Here is a 16314-nt window from a genome sequence, read left to right as displayed (position 1 = left end):
CCTTGTGTGAAATAAACTCGTTGTCCTGCTGGAATTTAGCGATCTTCGTGTCCACACTGTTTGTGGCAGGTGTGACTGGGAAAGGAAGGAAGCATAGTGTGGCTCAAATGCTCTTGTTGCAGACCGTAAACCCTGAACTTGCCAGCTCATCCTTTTAAAATGTGTTTGCTGTGAAATTTTATAAGTGCTGATTTTCTTTTCTCAAGGGACTTTATGACATTCTCCACGCACCTGTCGGATCACATTTTCAAAGCAGAATCATGACAAAGAACCTTGCAGAGTGATGCTTTCTACCCACATTAGAACACTATCACTATCAATGGGCTTTGGGAATTGCTGAAGAACAGAGAGGCTGGGCTTATAACTGGAATTCACACTTATTTGGTATACATTTAAATACTTCACTGAGAAACTATTAAGAGGAAGTGGTTTCCCGAGGGTAACAGAAGACTAGAAAGTGGGAGTAATAAGTTGGGCCTACAGCTCTTAATGCACATGCAGCGCATTCAGAAAGATTCCCACCTCCAGACGCGTTGTAAATGCTTGTTATCTAGTTCACTGGCCTGGATCCATTTGTCCATTATCCACTATTACTCCCTCATTCCAAATAAGACTCAGAATATATTCTGGACATCACTTAACTCGAACCACATTTTTTATCAAGCTGTGTGTAAATTAATCCAAAACATGAAGCCAATATCTATTAAGCTACTTTGTGAAAAATGGGGGAGGAAAGGGGTGTGTGGCAAAAGAGGGTTAACCATGGACGCGGCCATATAAGACCTGTCTTGAGGAGTGACTATATCTCCACAGCTTTTGGAAAGATTATATTCCCGAGAGATGTCTATTTCAGGGCTTGGAATTTTCTTTTGCTGATGGTTGAAACCTGCTGCTAAGACAATCAAGTGGAACAAAACATGAGGAATCACTTTTAGGATAATTAAAACTATTTTGGATTTTTTATTTATCAATCTGGTTTCTAATATAATTTCCGTTAAATGAAAGACATTCACAAAGAATATTAGGCATACATACATAATTTCCTTCTTTCATTCTAGTTTACATGCCATTGCTTTTAGAGAGTGAAATTTTGCGTTATTTCCCAGGGATGGATTCCTACTTGACTTTACAGAAAGAATATTTAGCCCAGCTTTTCACAGTTCTAACCTCTGCAGTCACCGTGCTCACCGGAAAAATTTAAAAACTTGACAAAACAAAACTTAGAATCAGGAACATTTAGAACTGTTTCTTGGCCTACTGGAGAGGAATCTCCACATTTTCATAGCCATCTCAGGATCTAGCAGTTGCTGTAAAAAAACCCCCGAGACTTGGAAATGGTGCAGACCATCTACGCAGAACTGCTCTTAAAGCACATTTTCATCTGGAAAATAAACTCGTAAATGCATGCTGGATATTAACACCCATGTGCCCATGTATCCTAACTACCTTCTGCCAGTCCCTGCTCCATGGGAGAGAACCAACTTTTCAACACGGTTTTTCTATTTCATTGATGATGAGTTTTATATACCACTCATATCCAAAAAATACTGCTGTGAAAGAAATCTTTAAAGTTTCCAACATTGTCATGCAGGGTATATGTAGTGTAGGCACAGAGCCACCAGGCTACGTGAAAATGTCACATTTGGTTTCCGTGTTGTCTTATTTATCAGCCAGTTAATCACATTGGGGGCACGTATGAACCATAAGTCACGGCCAGGTGGGAATTTAGGGCTTTACGCACATGAAGTTCTAATTTCTCTGGCCTTTGGCTATTGCATCTCCTAATGTTGACAGGTCAGGCCCCTGGCAATCTACCTGATTAACAATTTAGTAGTTGTACAGCAATGCCCCTTAAGTCTCCGTGTTTCTGGACATGGCCATGTGGTTTCTTTGACGTGACTTACAACCACAGCCTGAAAGTAAGTCTTCCAATAGGCTCCGTCGCCTTTGGCCTTTATATTTGGGATTCAAAGTGTTCTGCAGTCAAGAATCAACAGCACCTCACAGTCATCTTGGGAAGCAGGTAAAACAGCTCTATCCTAAATATGGGGTGAAGAGGAATGGAGGTTTAGGACTTGACCAAGTTCACACAGCAAGTCAGAGGGACGGAAAGGGTTAGGACTCTCAGCAGACTCTCAGGGTCCACTCTCACCAAAATGTCATTTACAAAATGGCGCCCACTGGTTTTTAGCTCAAATCAGCTGGGCCTGCTGTTCCTGTGGCCCACCTACTTCAGGATCAGGTGGTTCTATCCGGCCTAGCAATTTAGGACCTATATTTGGCAGACTGGAATTCAATTTGACGATTGCTGCCTTTCTTTTGGAAAGCTGCTTGACAGGATGGTGAAAAGGAAAAAAATATTAAGAGGTTCCAATCAGGTGCTAATCGTTTGGAAGCAAGATGTGAAGGGACCATTAAAATGTTCACACCCTAAGAGAAAGGAGAGGGAGAAAAAGAACAAGTGGAAAGACAGCAAAGACAGATCCTCCTACAAGATTCTTCTTGGCACCGCACTGATACTACATGTTCCTAGCCGGCGGCTGCATGCTTTCTCCTTAAGTGCTTGCGTCTTTGCGCCCAGCTCTCAGCCGGCATCTGGTGCCTGCTCAACAGATGTTCAACAGCAAGGTTAAGATCTACTCTTTGGCTCATGCCAATTCTTTTTCCTGTGCCTCTGAATTCCTGCTCCCGTTAGGAAAGGATACTTGTCTATCAAATGCAGTGCAACAGGAAATTTTCCATCTAAGGCACTCCAAACTCTTGTTCTCAGCTCTTTAATAAAAACTTCCATAAAACAAGTCTCTTTCTTTGAGCAGTTGGGTGAGAGCTACAAGGGCAAATATAGTCTTATATATGGAACAAGGGCCAGAGAAGAACTTAACAACACTCTAACTTCCTACCTCCTGAGTTAGCTTCCTCGAGCTCAAGTGAATATGTTGAGAGCTAACAATGGCACTGATTTTGCATTCATTCAAAGTCCCCCCACCTCCCAAGCTTCTCAAAACATAGAGGCTTGCTTTATACAGAGCATGCTTCCTGTAAAGCAACCCTAAATCAGCCAACAGCTTTCCCTTTAAAAAAGTCTCTTACTTAAAACACTTTTTCTTTGTTTTTTGTTGTGTCTATTCTTATTATTTAAAGAGGCTACCACTAGCCTATTTGTGCTCCACTGATACCGTATTGGGATATAAGACGGCAAGATTTTGCAGGATATGACTGACAAAGCAAGATCAGGCACTGAGCTGGGGTCAGAAAGTCGTGGCTATCTAGGCTGCATTGTCCTAAGCTTTCAAGGGAGGGAGCTGGAGAAAAGAGCTGCCTCCTTTTCTTCACATAAACAGATAACTCATCATTTAGAATATACTGGATATGGCCTTCATAAATAGATTTAGGAGTTTTTGTGAAGACCACAACCCCTAAGAGAGGCCAAGATTTCCAGCAGTCATTTGGCACTTACTTACTTAATACCTTATCCACCTGTTTGTGTCCTGTCTGCTGGACCATAACCCCTGAAGGCAGAGCCTGTATCACACCTCTGTGGGTCTTAAATGATGGTGAGATGGGAGACCCACTGGTTCCTGTAGCCTATCCGGAGCCCGAGGTTTGAAAATTTGGTGGGAGAAGTGTTGGGTTTTATTTTTCACCTTTTGTGGCACAAAAGAGGAAAGAAGAGAGAAGGAAAAGGGTGAGAACATTCTAGTCTCAGGGGCTGTGTCTGATTAGTTTAATTCCCTAAGCATTTTGGGAAGAAAGGCAAAGTGCTAAGACAATGCCTCCAGAATAAATCACGAGAGATGCAAGAAATAATGTTTCCATCTGGCATTATTTGTTAAATGCAAAAGTAATACCTGTAAAACAGGTTTTAAAAAATCAGAAACATTTCGAAGACATACGTCTAAAATTTGCCTTTTCAATCTGACAATACATAAAAGAATCCTTAATGGTAGTCATCTTGGTCAAATACATAGGCTTTGTTTTCAATATGTCATTTGTAAATCCTACACTGTTTTGATATTTAGTCACATTAAATACTTTTCATTTAAAATGTATTTTATGGAAGAATGATCAAGACCTTTCTAAACCGAGGGTGTTCAGGATAGCGCCTGAGGTCAGCAACTGAAAAGGGGCATTAGGATTCCCTTTTGTTCTGTTACCTTGACTTGGAATTAACTGGTCCAATGCCTCCCTTGGAATGTGTCGTGTCCTGGTGCAACGTGCCATTGGCAGTTCTGGATGATATTTTTCATTATTCAAGGAATTGAGATCCTCCCATAGGTTAGGCATACCAAGTATCTTGAAAAGTATGTATATATAACCCAAACAAACTAGTATTTCCATTTTATTTAGGCAGGCCTTCAGAAAACTGCATCAACACCTTTTTAACCTTATCTTAACTCCTTCTGGGATGAGAAGGAAAAGAGTGATCATATTTAATTCTTCAATTGTTGGAGTCTAAAATTTTTTAAAAAAATGCTTATTAAGTATAAGAGCCTGAACTATAAGGATCAGAAGTGGAGGTCATTCTAGAAATAACTCTTGTCTAATCTTTTTAAAAATAAGTAAGTGAAATTATGTTTTGGATCCTCCAATGGGAGCTTTGTCCTCATTTGTTTATACAAAGTCTATTATTTTTTAATGAAATCAATGAGTTATTTGTTGGAACAGGTTGGTCACGGTTCCTGATTAAACTGAGGTGTGATTGATTAGACATGTCAATTCTCTGAGAAGTAACAATCAGGTACCAGGTTTGTGACGCATCTGAAGTTCAACTGTATCTGCCAAAGAAGATCCTGAATCAGGGACGTGTGTCTGTTTAGGATGGAAAAACACATGGAGTAGATGACAAAACATGGCAGTGTTTTCCGTATGATCCCCGAGTAACAGAAATGGTAATAGAAATCATAACTTGATTTTATTGTGGTGTGTCCATTCAAGGACATTGCCTGCTAGGATTTTGTCACAGGGGCTTAAAAACTAGAGATTTAAGGCAAAATAAGAAGAACAACCTAATTTATGCATTCACTAGAAAGTGTCCATACTCTTGCTACAACTATAAGAGAAACAGAACAAATCATAACCTCTGGCTCTAATTCCCCACTGACGTACTTACTCACACATATAACGTAGCCCAGTACGTTGCAGGTAAAGCAGAGGAAGAATCTTTTGTAACAGCTGGGCACCACGGTATGATAGCTGATAGTTACAGATATTGAACAGGTCTAAGACTACGTACGTGGATCAATATTGTCTTGTAGAATTCGATGAAAAATAAAACCAACAATCCCAATATGAAACTACTTCCCCCGGTTCCTAATGCTTCTTTCTGTTGTGTTGATTACCTCACTATATGACGGGTGCCACGTATTATCTTCCTTCAACTGCTTCAGGGGGGAATCTCTCAGAGAAGTGGCATAAACTGAGGTCTCTTTGAAAACTGGCAAAAAACAGATTCTCTTTGCCCCTTTCTTTCCTTTTCCAATTTACAGGACACCAAAGGAAATATTCTATGAACACAAACTAGTTACTACAATAGCCCGTTAAAAGTTGACTATATGTAAAAGGAAGAGAATGCTGGAGACCATATGTATGTGCATCAGCTTTTCTCAAGAAAAAATATCCACATTCTAAGGGCTCTTCAAAATGTAGAAAACTTGCCCTGTTACCATGGGTTTTTAGAACACCTCTATACACACACAAAATAAGACAGATATTACCTACAAATTTCAACCATTGCTTAAACTCTAAAAGCATTTTTTGTATTATTTTGTTTTCATACAGAAGGGGAAACTCAGCTATAAAGAAATATTAAAAAGTACTTTTTGTGGTGATCAGTCGCAAGAATTTTCTGTTGCTTGCCTCTCCCAACTTGTGCTGATATTTTAAGGATGTGCTCAAGAGTATGAAGCAGGGTGTTGTCCTTTTTCCCTCCTCCCTAATAATTTCCCCCTCCCTATCCCACAGCCAAATGGACACCCCTCAAATGAGCCATTCCTTTTTGCTTTCATCAATGGTCTCTGTGAAATTGGGGTCGTTGTTCATGATGGCAGCATCTGCGCTCTCTGCTGACTCTGCTCCCTTGGCTTCATTGGTGTGGTAGGTGCCCTTGTGACGGAACATATACCGAATGAGGAAGACCAAGGTGCAGAGGATGGTGAAGATCACCACAGCAATGACCCCTGGTGGAGACAGGAGAAGGGCTAGAGGTTAAACAGATCTCATATGTCCCTCCGATGCTTTTTCCCCACTTCACCATGGTTCCCTCAAACACTACCCTCTCCCATACAAAACACAAAACTCCAAAACAATAACAACAAAAACAGACAGAACTAAAGAAAAAATTAGACCAATTCACAATTATACTTGGAGATTTCAACGCTCTTCTCTCAGTAATTGATAGAACAATTAAACAGAAAATCAGTAAGAATTTAGAAGACCTCAAAAACACTATTAACAAACTTGACCTGAGGAAATAATACTGATTTGACACATCTTTCTTAAAATATTGGAGGAAATACTACTCAATTCATTTTATGAGGCCAGTGTTATCCTGGCACTGAAACCAGACAAATACATTACAAGAAAATTATGGAACAATATTCCTCTTTAATAAAATTTTAGCAAATCAAACTCAGCAATATGTAAAAAAAGAATATATTATGATGAAGTGTTATTAATTCTAGGAATGCAAGATTGGTTTAATATTAAAAAATAAAGCAATGTAACTTATCACATTAAGCAAATAAAAGAGAAAAACTATATGATCATCTCACTAGACGCAGGAAAAGCATATGATGAACTTTAACCCCCATTCATTGTAAAGTCTCACAGGAAACGATCAACAGAAGGAAACTTTCTCAATCTGATACGGGGATCTATGAGAAACCTACAGCTAATATCCTACTTAATAGTGAAAGCTTAAATACATCTCCCCTAAAATATGGAACAATGCAAGGATGTCGGTTTGTAACAATTTCATCCATGATTGGACTGGAAGTCTTAGCCAGTGCAATAAAACAAGAAAAAGAAATAAAAAGTGTACAGATTGGGAAGAAGTAAAAGCTCTCTTTATTCTGAGATGACATGATTGTCTATGTAGAAAATTCTAAGGGATATAAAAAAAAGTTGCTAGAACTAACAGTAAATTTAGCAGGGTCTCAAGATAGAAAGTCAATATACAAAAATCAACTGTATTTTTATATACTAGGAAGAAACAATTGGAAAATGAAAGTAATAAAATAATACCATTTATAATAGAACAAAGTGAACACAGTTGTTCAAGACTGTGCACGGGAAACCATAAAACCTTGCTGAGAGAAATTAAAGACGACCTAAATAAATGCATGGATATACCATGTTTAAGGTCAATATTGTTAAGATGTTCCATTTACAGATCTAATGCAATCCCAATGAAAATCACAGCAAACTTTTTTTTTTTTGAGGAAGATTAGCCCTGAGCTAACATCTGCCACTAATCCTCCTCTTTTGGCTGAGGAAGACTGGCCCTGAGCTAACATCCATGCCCATCTTCCTCTACTTTATATGTGGGACGCCTCCCACAGTAGGGCTTGATAAGCAGTGCACAGGTCCGCACCTGGGATCCAAACCTGCGAACCCCAGGCCACTGAAGCGGAACAGGGGAACTTAACCTCTGCACCACTGGGCCAGCCCCACAAACTTTTTTTTGGTAGAAATTTATAAGCTGATTCTAATTTTATATGGCAATACAAAGGACCCAGAATAGGCAAAATAATTTTGAAAAACAAAAAAGAAATGATTGGAGAACTTATACTGCTTATTCAAGATTTACTGTAAAGAGTCAACAATAAAGCAAGTGTGGTACCGGCTAAGGAAAGATATACAAACCAACAAAGCAGAATAGAGAGTCTGGAAAATAGACACACACATGGATAGTCTATTGGTTTTTGGCAAAAGTGCCAAGAAAATTAAATGGGGAAACCAGTGGTCTTTGAAAAACTAGACATTCATTTGGAAAATAATGACTTTGATCTTTATCTCACACTATAAACAAACATGAACTCAAAGTGATTATAGACTTAACAACAAAAACTAAAGCTACAAAGCTTCTAGAAGAAAACATAGGAGAAAATCTTTACAATCTCGGGGTAGACAGATTTTTTTAGATAGGATTTTAAAAAAATCACAAACTATAAAAAGATTAGAAAAATTGGACTTTGTCAAAATTAGAATCTCCTGAAAAATACCACCAAGAAAATGAAAAGGCAAGTCAAAGACTGGGAGAAAATATTCACAATACAAATGTCTGACAAAGGCTTGTATTCAGAATATAAAAAGAACTCTTACAACTCAATAGCAATACGTCAAACAATCCAATTAAAAGATGGGGAAAGATTTAAACAGACACTTCATAAAAGATTTACACACAATACGCACATGAGAAGATGTTCAACACCACTAGTCATCAGATAATTGCATATTAAAACCACAATGAGGTACCACTACTCATCCACTAGAGTGGCTGTATTGGTGAGATCGTGGAGCAACTTGACCTCTCAGCTATTGATTATGGGAACGTAAAATGGTTCAACCATTTTGGAAAACTGTACGGCAATTTCTCATAAAGTTAAATGTCCACTTTCTATAACACCCAGCAATTGCACTCCTAGGAATTACCAAAGAGAAATGAAAACTTATGTTCACACAAGACTTGTACAAGAATAGTCATAGCAGCTTTATTCAAAATAGCCCAAACCTGGAAACAAACCAAACATCTATCAAAAAGTGAGTAGATAGGGGCTGGCCCCGTGGCCGAGTGGTTAAGTCTGTGCGCTCCGCTGCAGGCGGCCCAGTGTTTCGTTGGTTCGAATCCTGGGCGCGGACATGGCACTGCTCATCAAACCACGCTGAGGCAGCGTCCCACATGCTACAACTAGAAGGACCCACAACGAAGAATATACAACTATGTACTGGGGGGCTTTGGGGAGAAAAAGGAAAAAATAAAATCTTTAAAAAAAAAAAGTGAGTAGATAAACAAATTATAGTACATTCCTACAAGGGAGTACAACTTGGCAATAAAAATAAACGGACTATTGATACATGCAACAATGTGGACAGATCTCAAAAGCATTATGCTGAGTGAAAGACGTAGCATACTATGTGATTCAATTTATATGAAACTCTAAAAGAGGCAAAAGTAATCTATGTGACAAAAAGCAAATCAATGATTGCCTCGGCTGGGAGTGGGGCAAGGAGAAGGATGGACTACAGAGGGACACGAAGAACTTTTCGTGGATGGAAAAGTTCCATATCTTGATTGTGGTGGTGGCTATGGGTGTATGCATTTGTCAAAAGTCATCTACCTGTTACACTTAAACAAGTGCATATTATATTTCAGTAAAGGTGATCTTAAAAAAAGCAAAAAACAACGAGGATAGAGACCTTGATAAGATTATACCAGAACTTTGGACAATGTGAGTTTAAGCAGCATTCTGAATGTATCCTAATTTTATAGTCATACATATTTCTTATAGGTATCTACTTTCTTCATGTGGAAAAGAAACCTCCTGGCTAAGCCAAGTTGATTGAGTCTAAAATCCTAGATAGACTTACAATACTAGCTATCTTCAGAGAGGCAGGAAACATCTTCACAAAATAAGACAGAAGCAGGGAGAGAAGTCAAGGGCAACAAGGCTATCAATATTGATCCGAAAATGATGGACTACATTAGGAGAGTCAAACTATTCTGCAGCTGTCCCTGGTGAGAAGAAAAGACTGGAATATTCTAGATACTCTGGCTTATTAATTTTCTGGTAACGTTTACTAGGATAACTGAAACCAGCCTCGTATAATCCTTCCCGTTTTTGTAGTAAGCTATCCTGGACCATTTGGGATGTGAGGGGATGAGAGTAAAAAAAGATAGGAGGGAATAACGAAATGTCCAGGCTTTTGCCATGACTGCCGGTTTGCACACTCAGATTCTGGTTGGCTCACCACTAGCATTCTTTTCTACAAGTTTGCATTAAGAAGTTCCCTGGCTACATTTACCACAGTTTCTCCACATCCGCATATCACAATCTTGTCATATTTAAATAGCAAAATGAATAAAGTACAAATCTAGACAATTCTTTTTTTCCTAGACTACAATTTTATTGAAAGTTACTACCTTCCACAGGTGAGCAGCCACACAAAAGCCTGTTGTATAGGTCACCTACCTCCGATGATGGCGGAGTTTCTGTTGACTCCATTTCTTATAGCTTGGCCTTGTCCTGGATTATATGGAAAATCAGCACTGGCTGTAGAGAAAGAAATGAAAAGTCAAGTGTAAATCCTGTATTTTGTTAATCTCAAGTAATCTGACACCTATTCTTCACACAACTCTTCAACACTTCCTGTTTTCCCAAATGACATTTCATTTGGACCCATCTTGCTATTGTTCCCCAGAAGAATCAGAGCAACCTCTGCCTCTGTTCCTGCTGTTCTTTTTGCACAAGGCCCAGGCAAGCACTATAGCTCCTTTGGAGGAATATTAATGAATCTTACAACTACCTGAGCTGGCTTTTCCAGTTCCACGGACAGACAAGCTTACATAGTAGAATACTTTTTCTTACATTTGGCCAGAATCTGCCTCCCATCCACTTTTGTCCCATTCATAACTGGCGGCAATGGATATAGTTGTAGATAAGCTTTCTACAGTTTACAGCACTGGTTTAAAAAGTAATCATTTCTTTTTTTTAAATATAATAATCATTTCTTTAAATGAATATTTTACATGGCCCCAATGAAACATCATACACTTCAGCAATTTGTAAGGGTGTAAAATTTCATACGTATTGAAAAGAATATTAACTACATAATAAATTTTCTATTTCTTTCCCTATTATAAAAAATAAGAATTAGTTGTATTAAATCTAGACGTTCTTCTAAGTTAAATTTCAAGTACACAAAAGGCAAACAGATCCTGAAGTCTTTCTATAGGTCAGGAGAGTATCTATTACCATCCGTCTACGCTAATTCAACTTCAAAAACGATTTCGCATTTGTTGGACTTCTGTTTGAGAAGTTAAGGTTTAAGGTAAATCCTCCAATAGAAGTAGCTTCTCCTAGAACCTTGGCTACTGCATGTCACCAATATAAAAGTATGTTAAAAGTAGTTATTGGGCATAATTAAATGTGCACATACTGAGGAAACAGGTTTGTGGTACGATTCAGGGAGAATCTCACCAAGGACTCAGTTTTTCTAAGACTAACTTATTCCCAGGCCTATGGGCTTCCAAGCTTCCCCAGAATAATGATAAAAAGCAGGTAGGGTCCTTTCTCCTCCTTTCCTCTAAGAAATATGCAACAGAAAGGGAGATTCCAGATGGTACCAGCACATGCTATTTAACCCTTTCTCTCTTAGACTTGGCATTCTTACTTAGGACCAGGAAAATTATTCTTTCCTAGATATACCATACTCCAAATTCATTCAACCATCAGGACCGTTCAAACCTGTTAATTTGATTGAAACCATGGACACTAAGAAAGGTACAAATGTAAGAGAACTTAACTGAGTCCTTGGGACTTTTCACATTCCCCTAAATCTTTCACTGGTGGAGGCGGAAGAGACCTTTCAGTGTTATATGCTTGTTTTAACTGGGCCAATCCTCAGTCTCGTCAGATGGGCGGGGAAATTCACACAGGCAGAGCCAATGCCAAGTACAGTGCACTTGGCTACTTTCCCATTAGCTCACTTTCCCACGTCCCTTCAGGATTTTCTAGGTTACATAGCATGCATTGATATTCAAAATTCCAAATGTCAGCCCAAGAATGCAAAGATCTCGCATTTATAGGCTTATCACCTGATATTAGTGATCATAAAATTATCATATGTGAATAAAACTGGCTTTACGTAAAAACATATAATGTTTTTAGAAATGTTGGCTTTCTTCTTTAAAACTGAGTTTTCTCTTCAGAGAAATATCAGTAGATGTGACAAATTCACTTATTCATTCAACAAATCTTTGTAGACTCTCTACATGTGTCAGGCATCTAAGTGCTGTGGACACACACTGAACAATAAAACGGACAAAAATTGTTATTAAATGAGAACTTTCTATGCCTCATTGAATAGTCTGGTTTATAGAGTCAAAATACTAATCTAAGCATGGATACCATTTGGGCGATGATCCCATCCATCTACAGTGGATTGCTTGAACTTCTTTGTAGCTACCACATTGTAACTCACACACCCACAGGGCACAGTGAGACTTCGTTATTAATGCACGTAATTCTCTGACGCAAACCACCCTTCAAAGACTGAGAGCCGTTTTTCAAGGATGAAAGCTCGTACCTTCACTGTCTATCTTTGGTATAGTTTCCAGGCCTTTTGATGCTGGAATGATCCTTCTCTGGACATTATTTAGTCCATATCCTTTAAAAAAGTCATCAAGCTTGTAAGTGGCCTAGCTGGGATTAGAACCCAGGTAGGGTTAATTCCAAAGTCAATAATCTTCCCTACCCTGCCTTTTGAGGTCTAGGAAGAGACAGACAGGTGAGCTGTTGAGGAAGTCCCAGCTTTAAGACAATTTAGCTTGGGTGGGGCCTATGGAGGAAGCCCCCTTTTTCAGGGGAGGTGGGAGAGAAAGAAATCGGGTTTGGACACACTGAGTTTGAGGTGCCTGTAGGACTCCTAGGTGGAGGTATCTACTAGACATCTGGATATTTTGTGAGTAGGTCATATTTCTCATCTCCTTTTGATAAACACAGAAATCTACCGATCTCCTTTAAATAATATAAATCTCCAGATACATGAAGTATGGTGACAAAAAATTACGGTGGTAATTTTGTTATTATTCTATTGTATGATATTCACAGTACTATGAAACTATTTGCTTTTCTTCTTCAGGTAATGTGGATGGTAGAACACAGCATGGCTTCTCTCTGCTCCAAAGCCTTCCTTATGGCTTTGCATCCTTGGCCACAAAACTTCAGAAAAACACAGATGCTTCGAGATATTGATATGCTTCTCCCTGGTTCCCCTGAAGTTATTGATAGAAACAGTAGTGGAAGGTGTGGGTGTGACCTGAGATGACCGAGGGAAAATGGCAAGAGCTAGAAATGACAAGAGGACATTTAAAAATATCCTAGAATTGCCTTTGGTATACAATGCGAACTCCCTGGCACGGGAGGAAGGCCTCTCTTGAGCTGAGTTTCTCTCCGGCCTCTTCCCTCATGGGACCACTTTTACAACTTAATATTCTAGGCACACGGATTCCTGAGGCTTCAGGCCCACGTGCCTTTGCTCCTACCCATAGCACGCTCTGTCTGGACATCTGGTTTGCTTTTCCTCTCTTTGTCCAATAAATCTTACCTCTTTCCTGAAACTCTCCCCAGCCACCTCAGATTAAATGTCTGGCCCTCTTTTCAATGGCTATAACCTTAATTCTTGTCACTCCTTCTGTGGTAATCATCCTCTTAAAGGCAGAGGCCAATCTTAAATATGTCTGCAGCCCCAATGACAAATAGTGCAGCTAAGTAGGAAGAACTCATTGGATGTTTGTTGACTAGTCTAATTAAATCAGTCTATTAAGAGATATGTAAACGTTTGTGTGGCTTCTTCTAATTATAAAGTCTCCCATGCAGGTATAATTTTGAAAGTCATCTGCCTAAACTCAACTCAACTCTTAGAGCAAGGCAGCGTTCTTATTGTTCCCAATAAAGGAAATGAACATGTAGAACACAGAAAAGTTCCTAATGATTCGTGTCCATTCGTCTTTGGTTATTATTAGAAAATAATCATTGGAAAACCCTCAGGTCCTACAGAAGTCCTTACGAAATTCAAGGGCAGGGTCCTGTTTTTGACATGAACATCTCTATTTTCTTGGCTTTATTTATAACTTAAGCCTGGTTGTCCCAATGCCTGTGAGTGCTTACTCCCTTCAGGCAAATCCATTTTATTCTGGCAAGCAGAACGATTGCTATTTTGATAGCTAGATTTCAAATGATTTCATTGTAACTGACCTTTCTCCTGGGTACCAACATTCTCTTGGAAATGCACGTAGAGAAACACGGAGACCGAGAGACACTACTGAGACCAAACCACTAACCTCATCCATGCCGCATGCTCCATTCTGCTGCTAACTTCCATGCCCCACCCTGCTAAATTTGCTGGGAGAGCCAAGCAATTCAGGTGGTGCTGGAGCATCAAGGAACCCACATTATGGGAAATGTTGTGATAGACTTTAGATCTATCTATTTAGAAAATAGACGTTAGGTACTAACAGTCTCAAGACCAGATTGCATCAAATAGGCAAAGACTACATTCAATACGCTTTTCTTCGGGATCCTCAAATGACACCACATGCTGATGACCCCCGGGGCGTGGCGCTATTCCAGCTCTGATTCAGTGTCTCATAGAGGCCTGTGGATTTCTGCTTATTTCCCTTGCACAGGCTTTTCTTGTTTATCTGGTCATCCTCAGTATATTGATAGACCGTGTTTCCTTGGCACCTTCCAGAGATTAGCAGATGAGCTCTCTTCCCCTCCTCTGCCCAGCACAGGGCAAGCAGAACTGGTGGTGGGAGATTCTTCTCCCGCGAACGTGCTTACTAAACAGCCTGGCTGAGGCTTCAGAGCCCATCCATGCACTCCTGCCTTCCTCACCCACAGACAAGGCAAATCTATCACAGACCCCAAACACATTCAGACATGGATCACAGTCACACTTTAACACGCAGACAAGCTTCCCTTCCACTGTCTTTATCTTGCATGTGAGAAGCAAACTGAGAGCTCAATATTGGCGCACTTTTCCTTTTTCCCTTCCTCCACCTTCAGGTGGGAAAAAAAGGAAATAATAACAAACATACTTTGAGAGAGCAGGCCTATGCGAAGATGTTCCCCTAATTATACGGACACAGTAAAATGGTCAGATATCAGAACTGGGTGAGTAAAAATATATCCCCCCCCAAACAGAAAACATGAATGTTTTATTCAATTTCTAAAGGTTTTTGCCCTTCCCTTTGCTACATTCTTGGGAGGATTTGTCAGAAAAGCAAATAACTGTCTAATTAGCACCTCTGCTATCTGTGCACTGAGCAGGGGCGAGTGTGGTGTCCTTCCCTTGGCAGCAAGGACAACCGGGGCTCTTGAGTGCCAGTGACAAGTTCTGAACCTCACCCGCTGCAAGATGAGAGACATGACACAATGAAGACCCCCAACGGCCACGTAGGCTGTTTATATGTGACAAGTAGTAAAGTTCGAACTTCCAGGATCATGTGAAATTAGCCATCATTTGGACCACACTCTCCTCACGTATAAGACTCCCTGGGCTCAGAATAGCAAGTGGTTAGTTGTGGTGGTATCAACTTAGAAGTGTTTTCCTTCTGTTGTAGAGTACAACAAGTAAATTCACATGAAATTCAAATGCCAGGAACAAGCTGTTTAGGAAATAATAATAATAGTGCTTCCTACCAGTCAGGCACGGTTTTCATCCTCATGTGAATCTTGTGAGGTTGGAAGGCTAAACACTTGTCTGAGGTCCCATGACCAAGAAGTGGTGGAACCAGCGTTCAAACCTGGGAAATTGGCTCCAGAAACCACTTGCAAAACACTAAGGTGAACTGCCTCTGAAGAGAAAGCATTGGTCTACACTGGCTCGACCAAATTATCAACATCACTGCATGGTTTTAAGGCAACCAACTAACGTAGCCCAGTTTTTCTCTGTGGGTGGTGGGCTGCCTGGGCAGGCCAATGATATCTGCAGCCCTGACTGCAGGCCTCTGGCCTCAAAATCTGACAAAGGACGATGCCACATATTGACAGTATCACCTGAACAACGTGGGACACTAAGAACTCTGAAGCAACGTTGCAGAAGAACAGAAACCCCAAATTCCCTCGTTCCCGATACGAACCCCTCGGGGTTCAGCACAGAGAGAATGGTTATCACCATTATAGAAAGTCTTCGGAAATCATGAGTAGCGCTAATTGTGCTTTAAAACATTACTATTGGAATATAAAACTCACAGAAGAAAAATCAATAGAAGAAGTTTCAAGACAGGTGCTTAAACACAATGAACTGATTCGAAAGACAGTTGTAAGAACAGAATATTAAGAAGAGATTTGAATTCTTTAGCCTCAAAGTTCTTGCCTGTCCCTTTGAGCAGGTGGGGAGAAGTAACAAGGCATTTTTTCATTACAGAAGATAAATGAAGGAGTTGTGGTTCCTATTTCCTAAGTTTCAAAATATGTAAAATTGTAGGCTTTAGGCTCAGAAGCCAACTGCAAATAAAACATATTTAAATGCATATAAAAATAAATCGAGATTATTTAATGGAACCCCTCCCCCCAATGAAAGGCACTA

General features: G+C 39.7%; 1 protein-coding gene across 1 annotated transcript in view; it reads right to left on the bottom strand.

Moving 5' to 3' along the window:
- Positions 1-929: 929 nt before the first annotated feature.
- CNTNAP2 (contactin associated protein 2) overlaps positions 930-16314 on the bottom strand; it is a 1871069-nt gene continuing 1855684 nt past the window's right edge. Inside the window, exons 23-24 of the mRNA XM_070616681.1 lie at positions 10191-10271; positions 930-6176 (exon numbers count right to left, since the gene is read on the bottom strand). Of these exons, the coding sequence (XP_070472782.1) occupies positions 5977-6176; positions 10191-10271 (281 nt within the window). The 3' untranslated portion in view covers positions 930-5976. The remainder of the gene's footprint in view (positions 6177-10190; positions 10272-16314) is intronic.

The sequence above is a fragment of the Equus przewalskii genome, chromosome 4 (assembly GCF_037783145.1).
Source record: "Equus przewalskii isolate Varuska chromosome 4, EquPr2, whole genome shotgun sequence".
Taxonomy (NCBI): Eukaryota; Metazoa; Chordata; class Mammalia; order Perissodactyla; family Equidae; genus Equus; species Equus przewalskii.
This window is presented reverse-complemented; position numbering and strand designations above follow the sequence as displayed.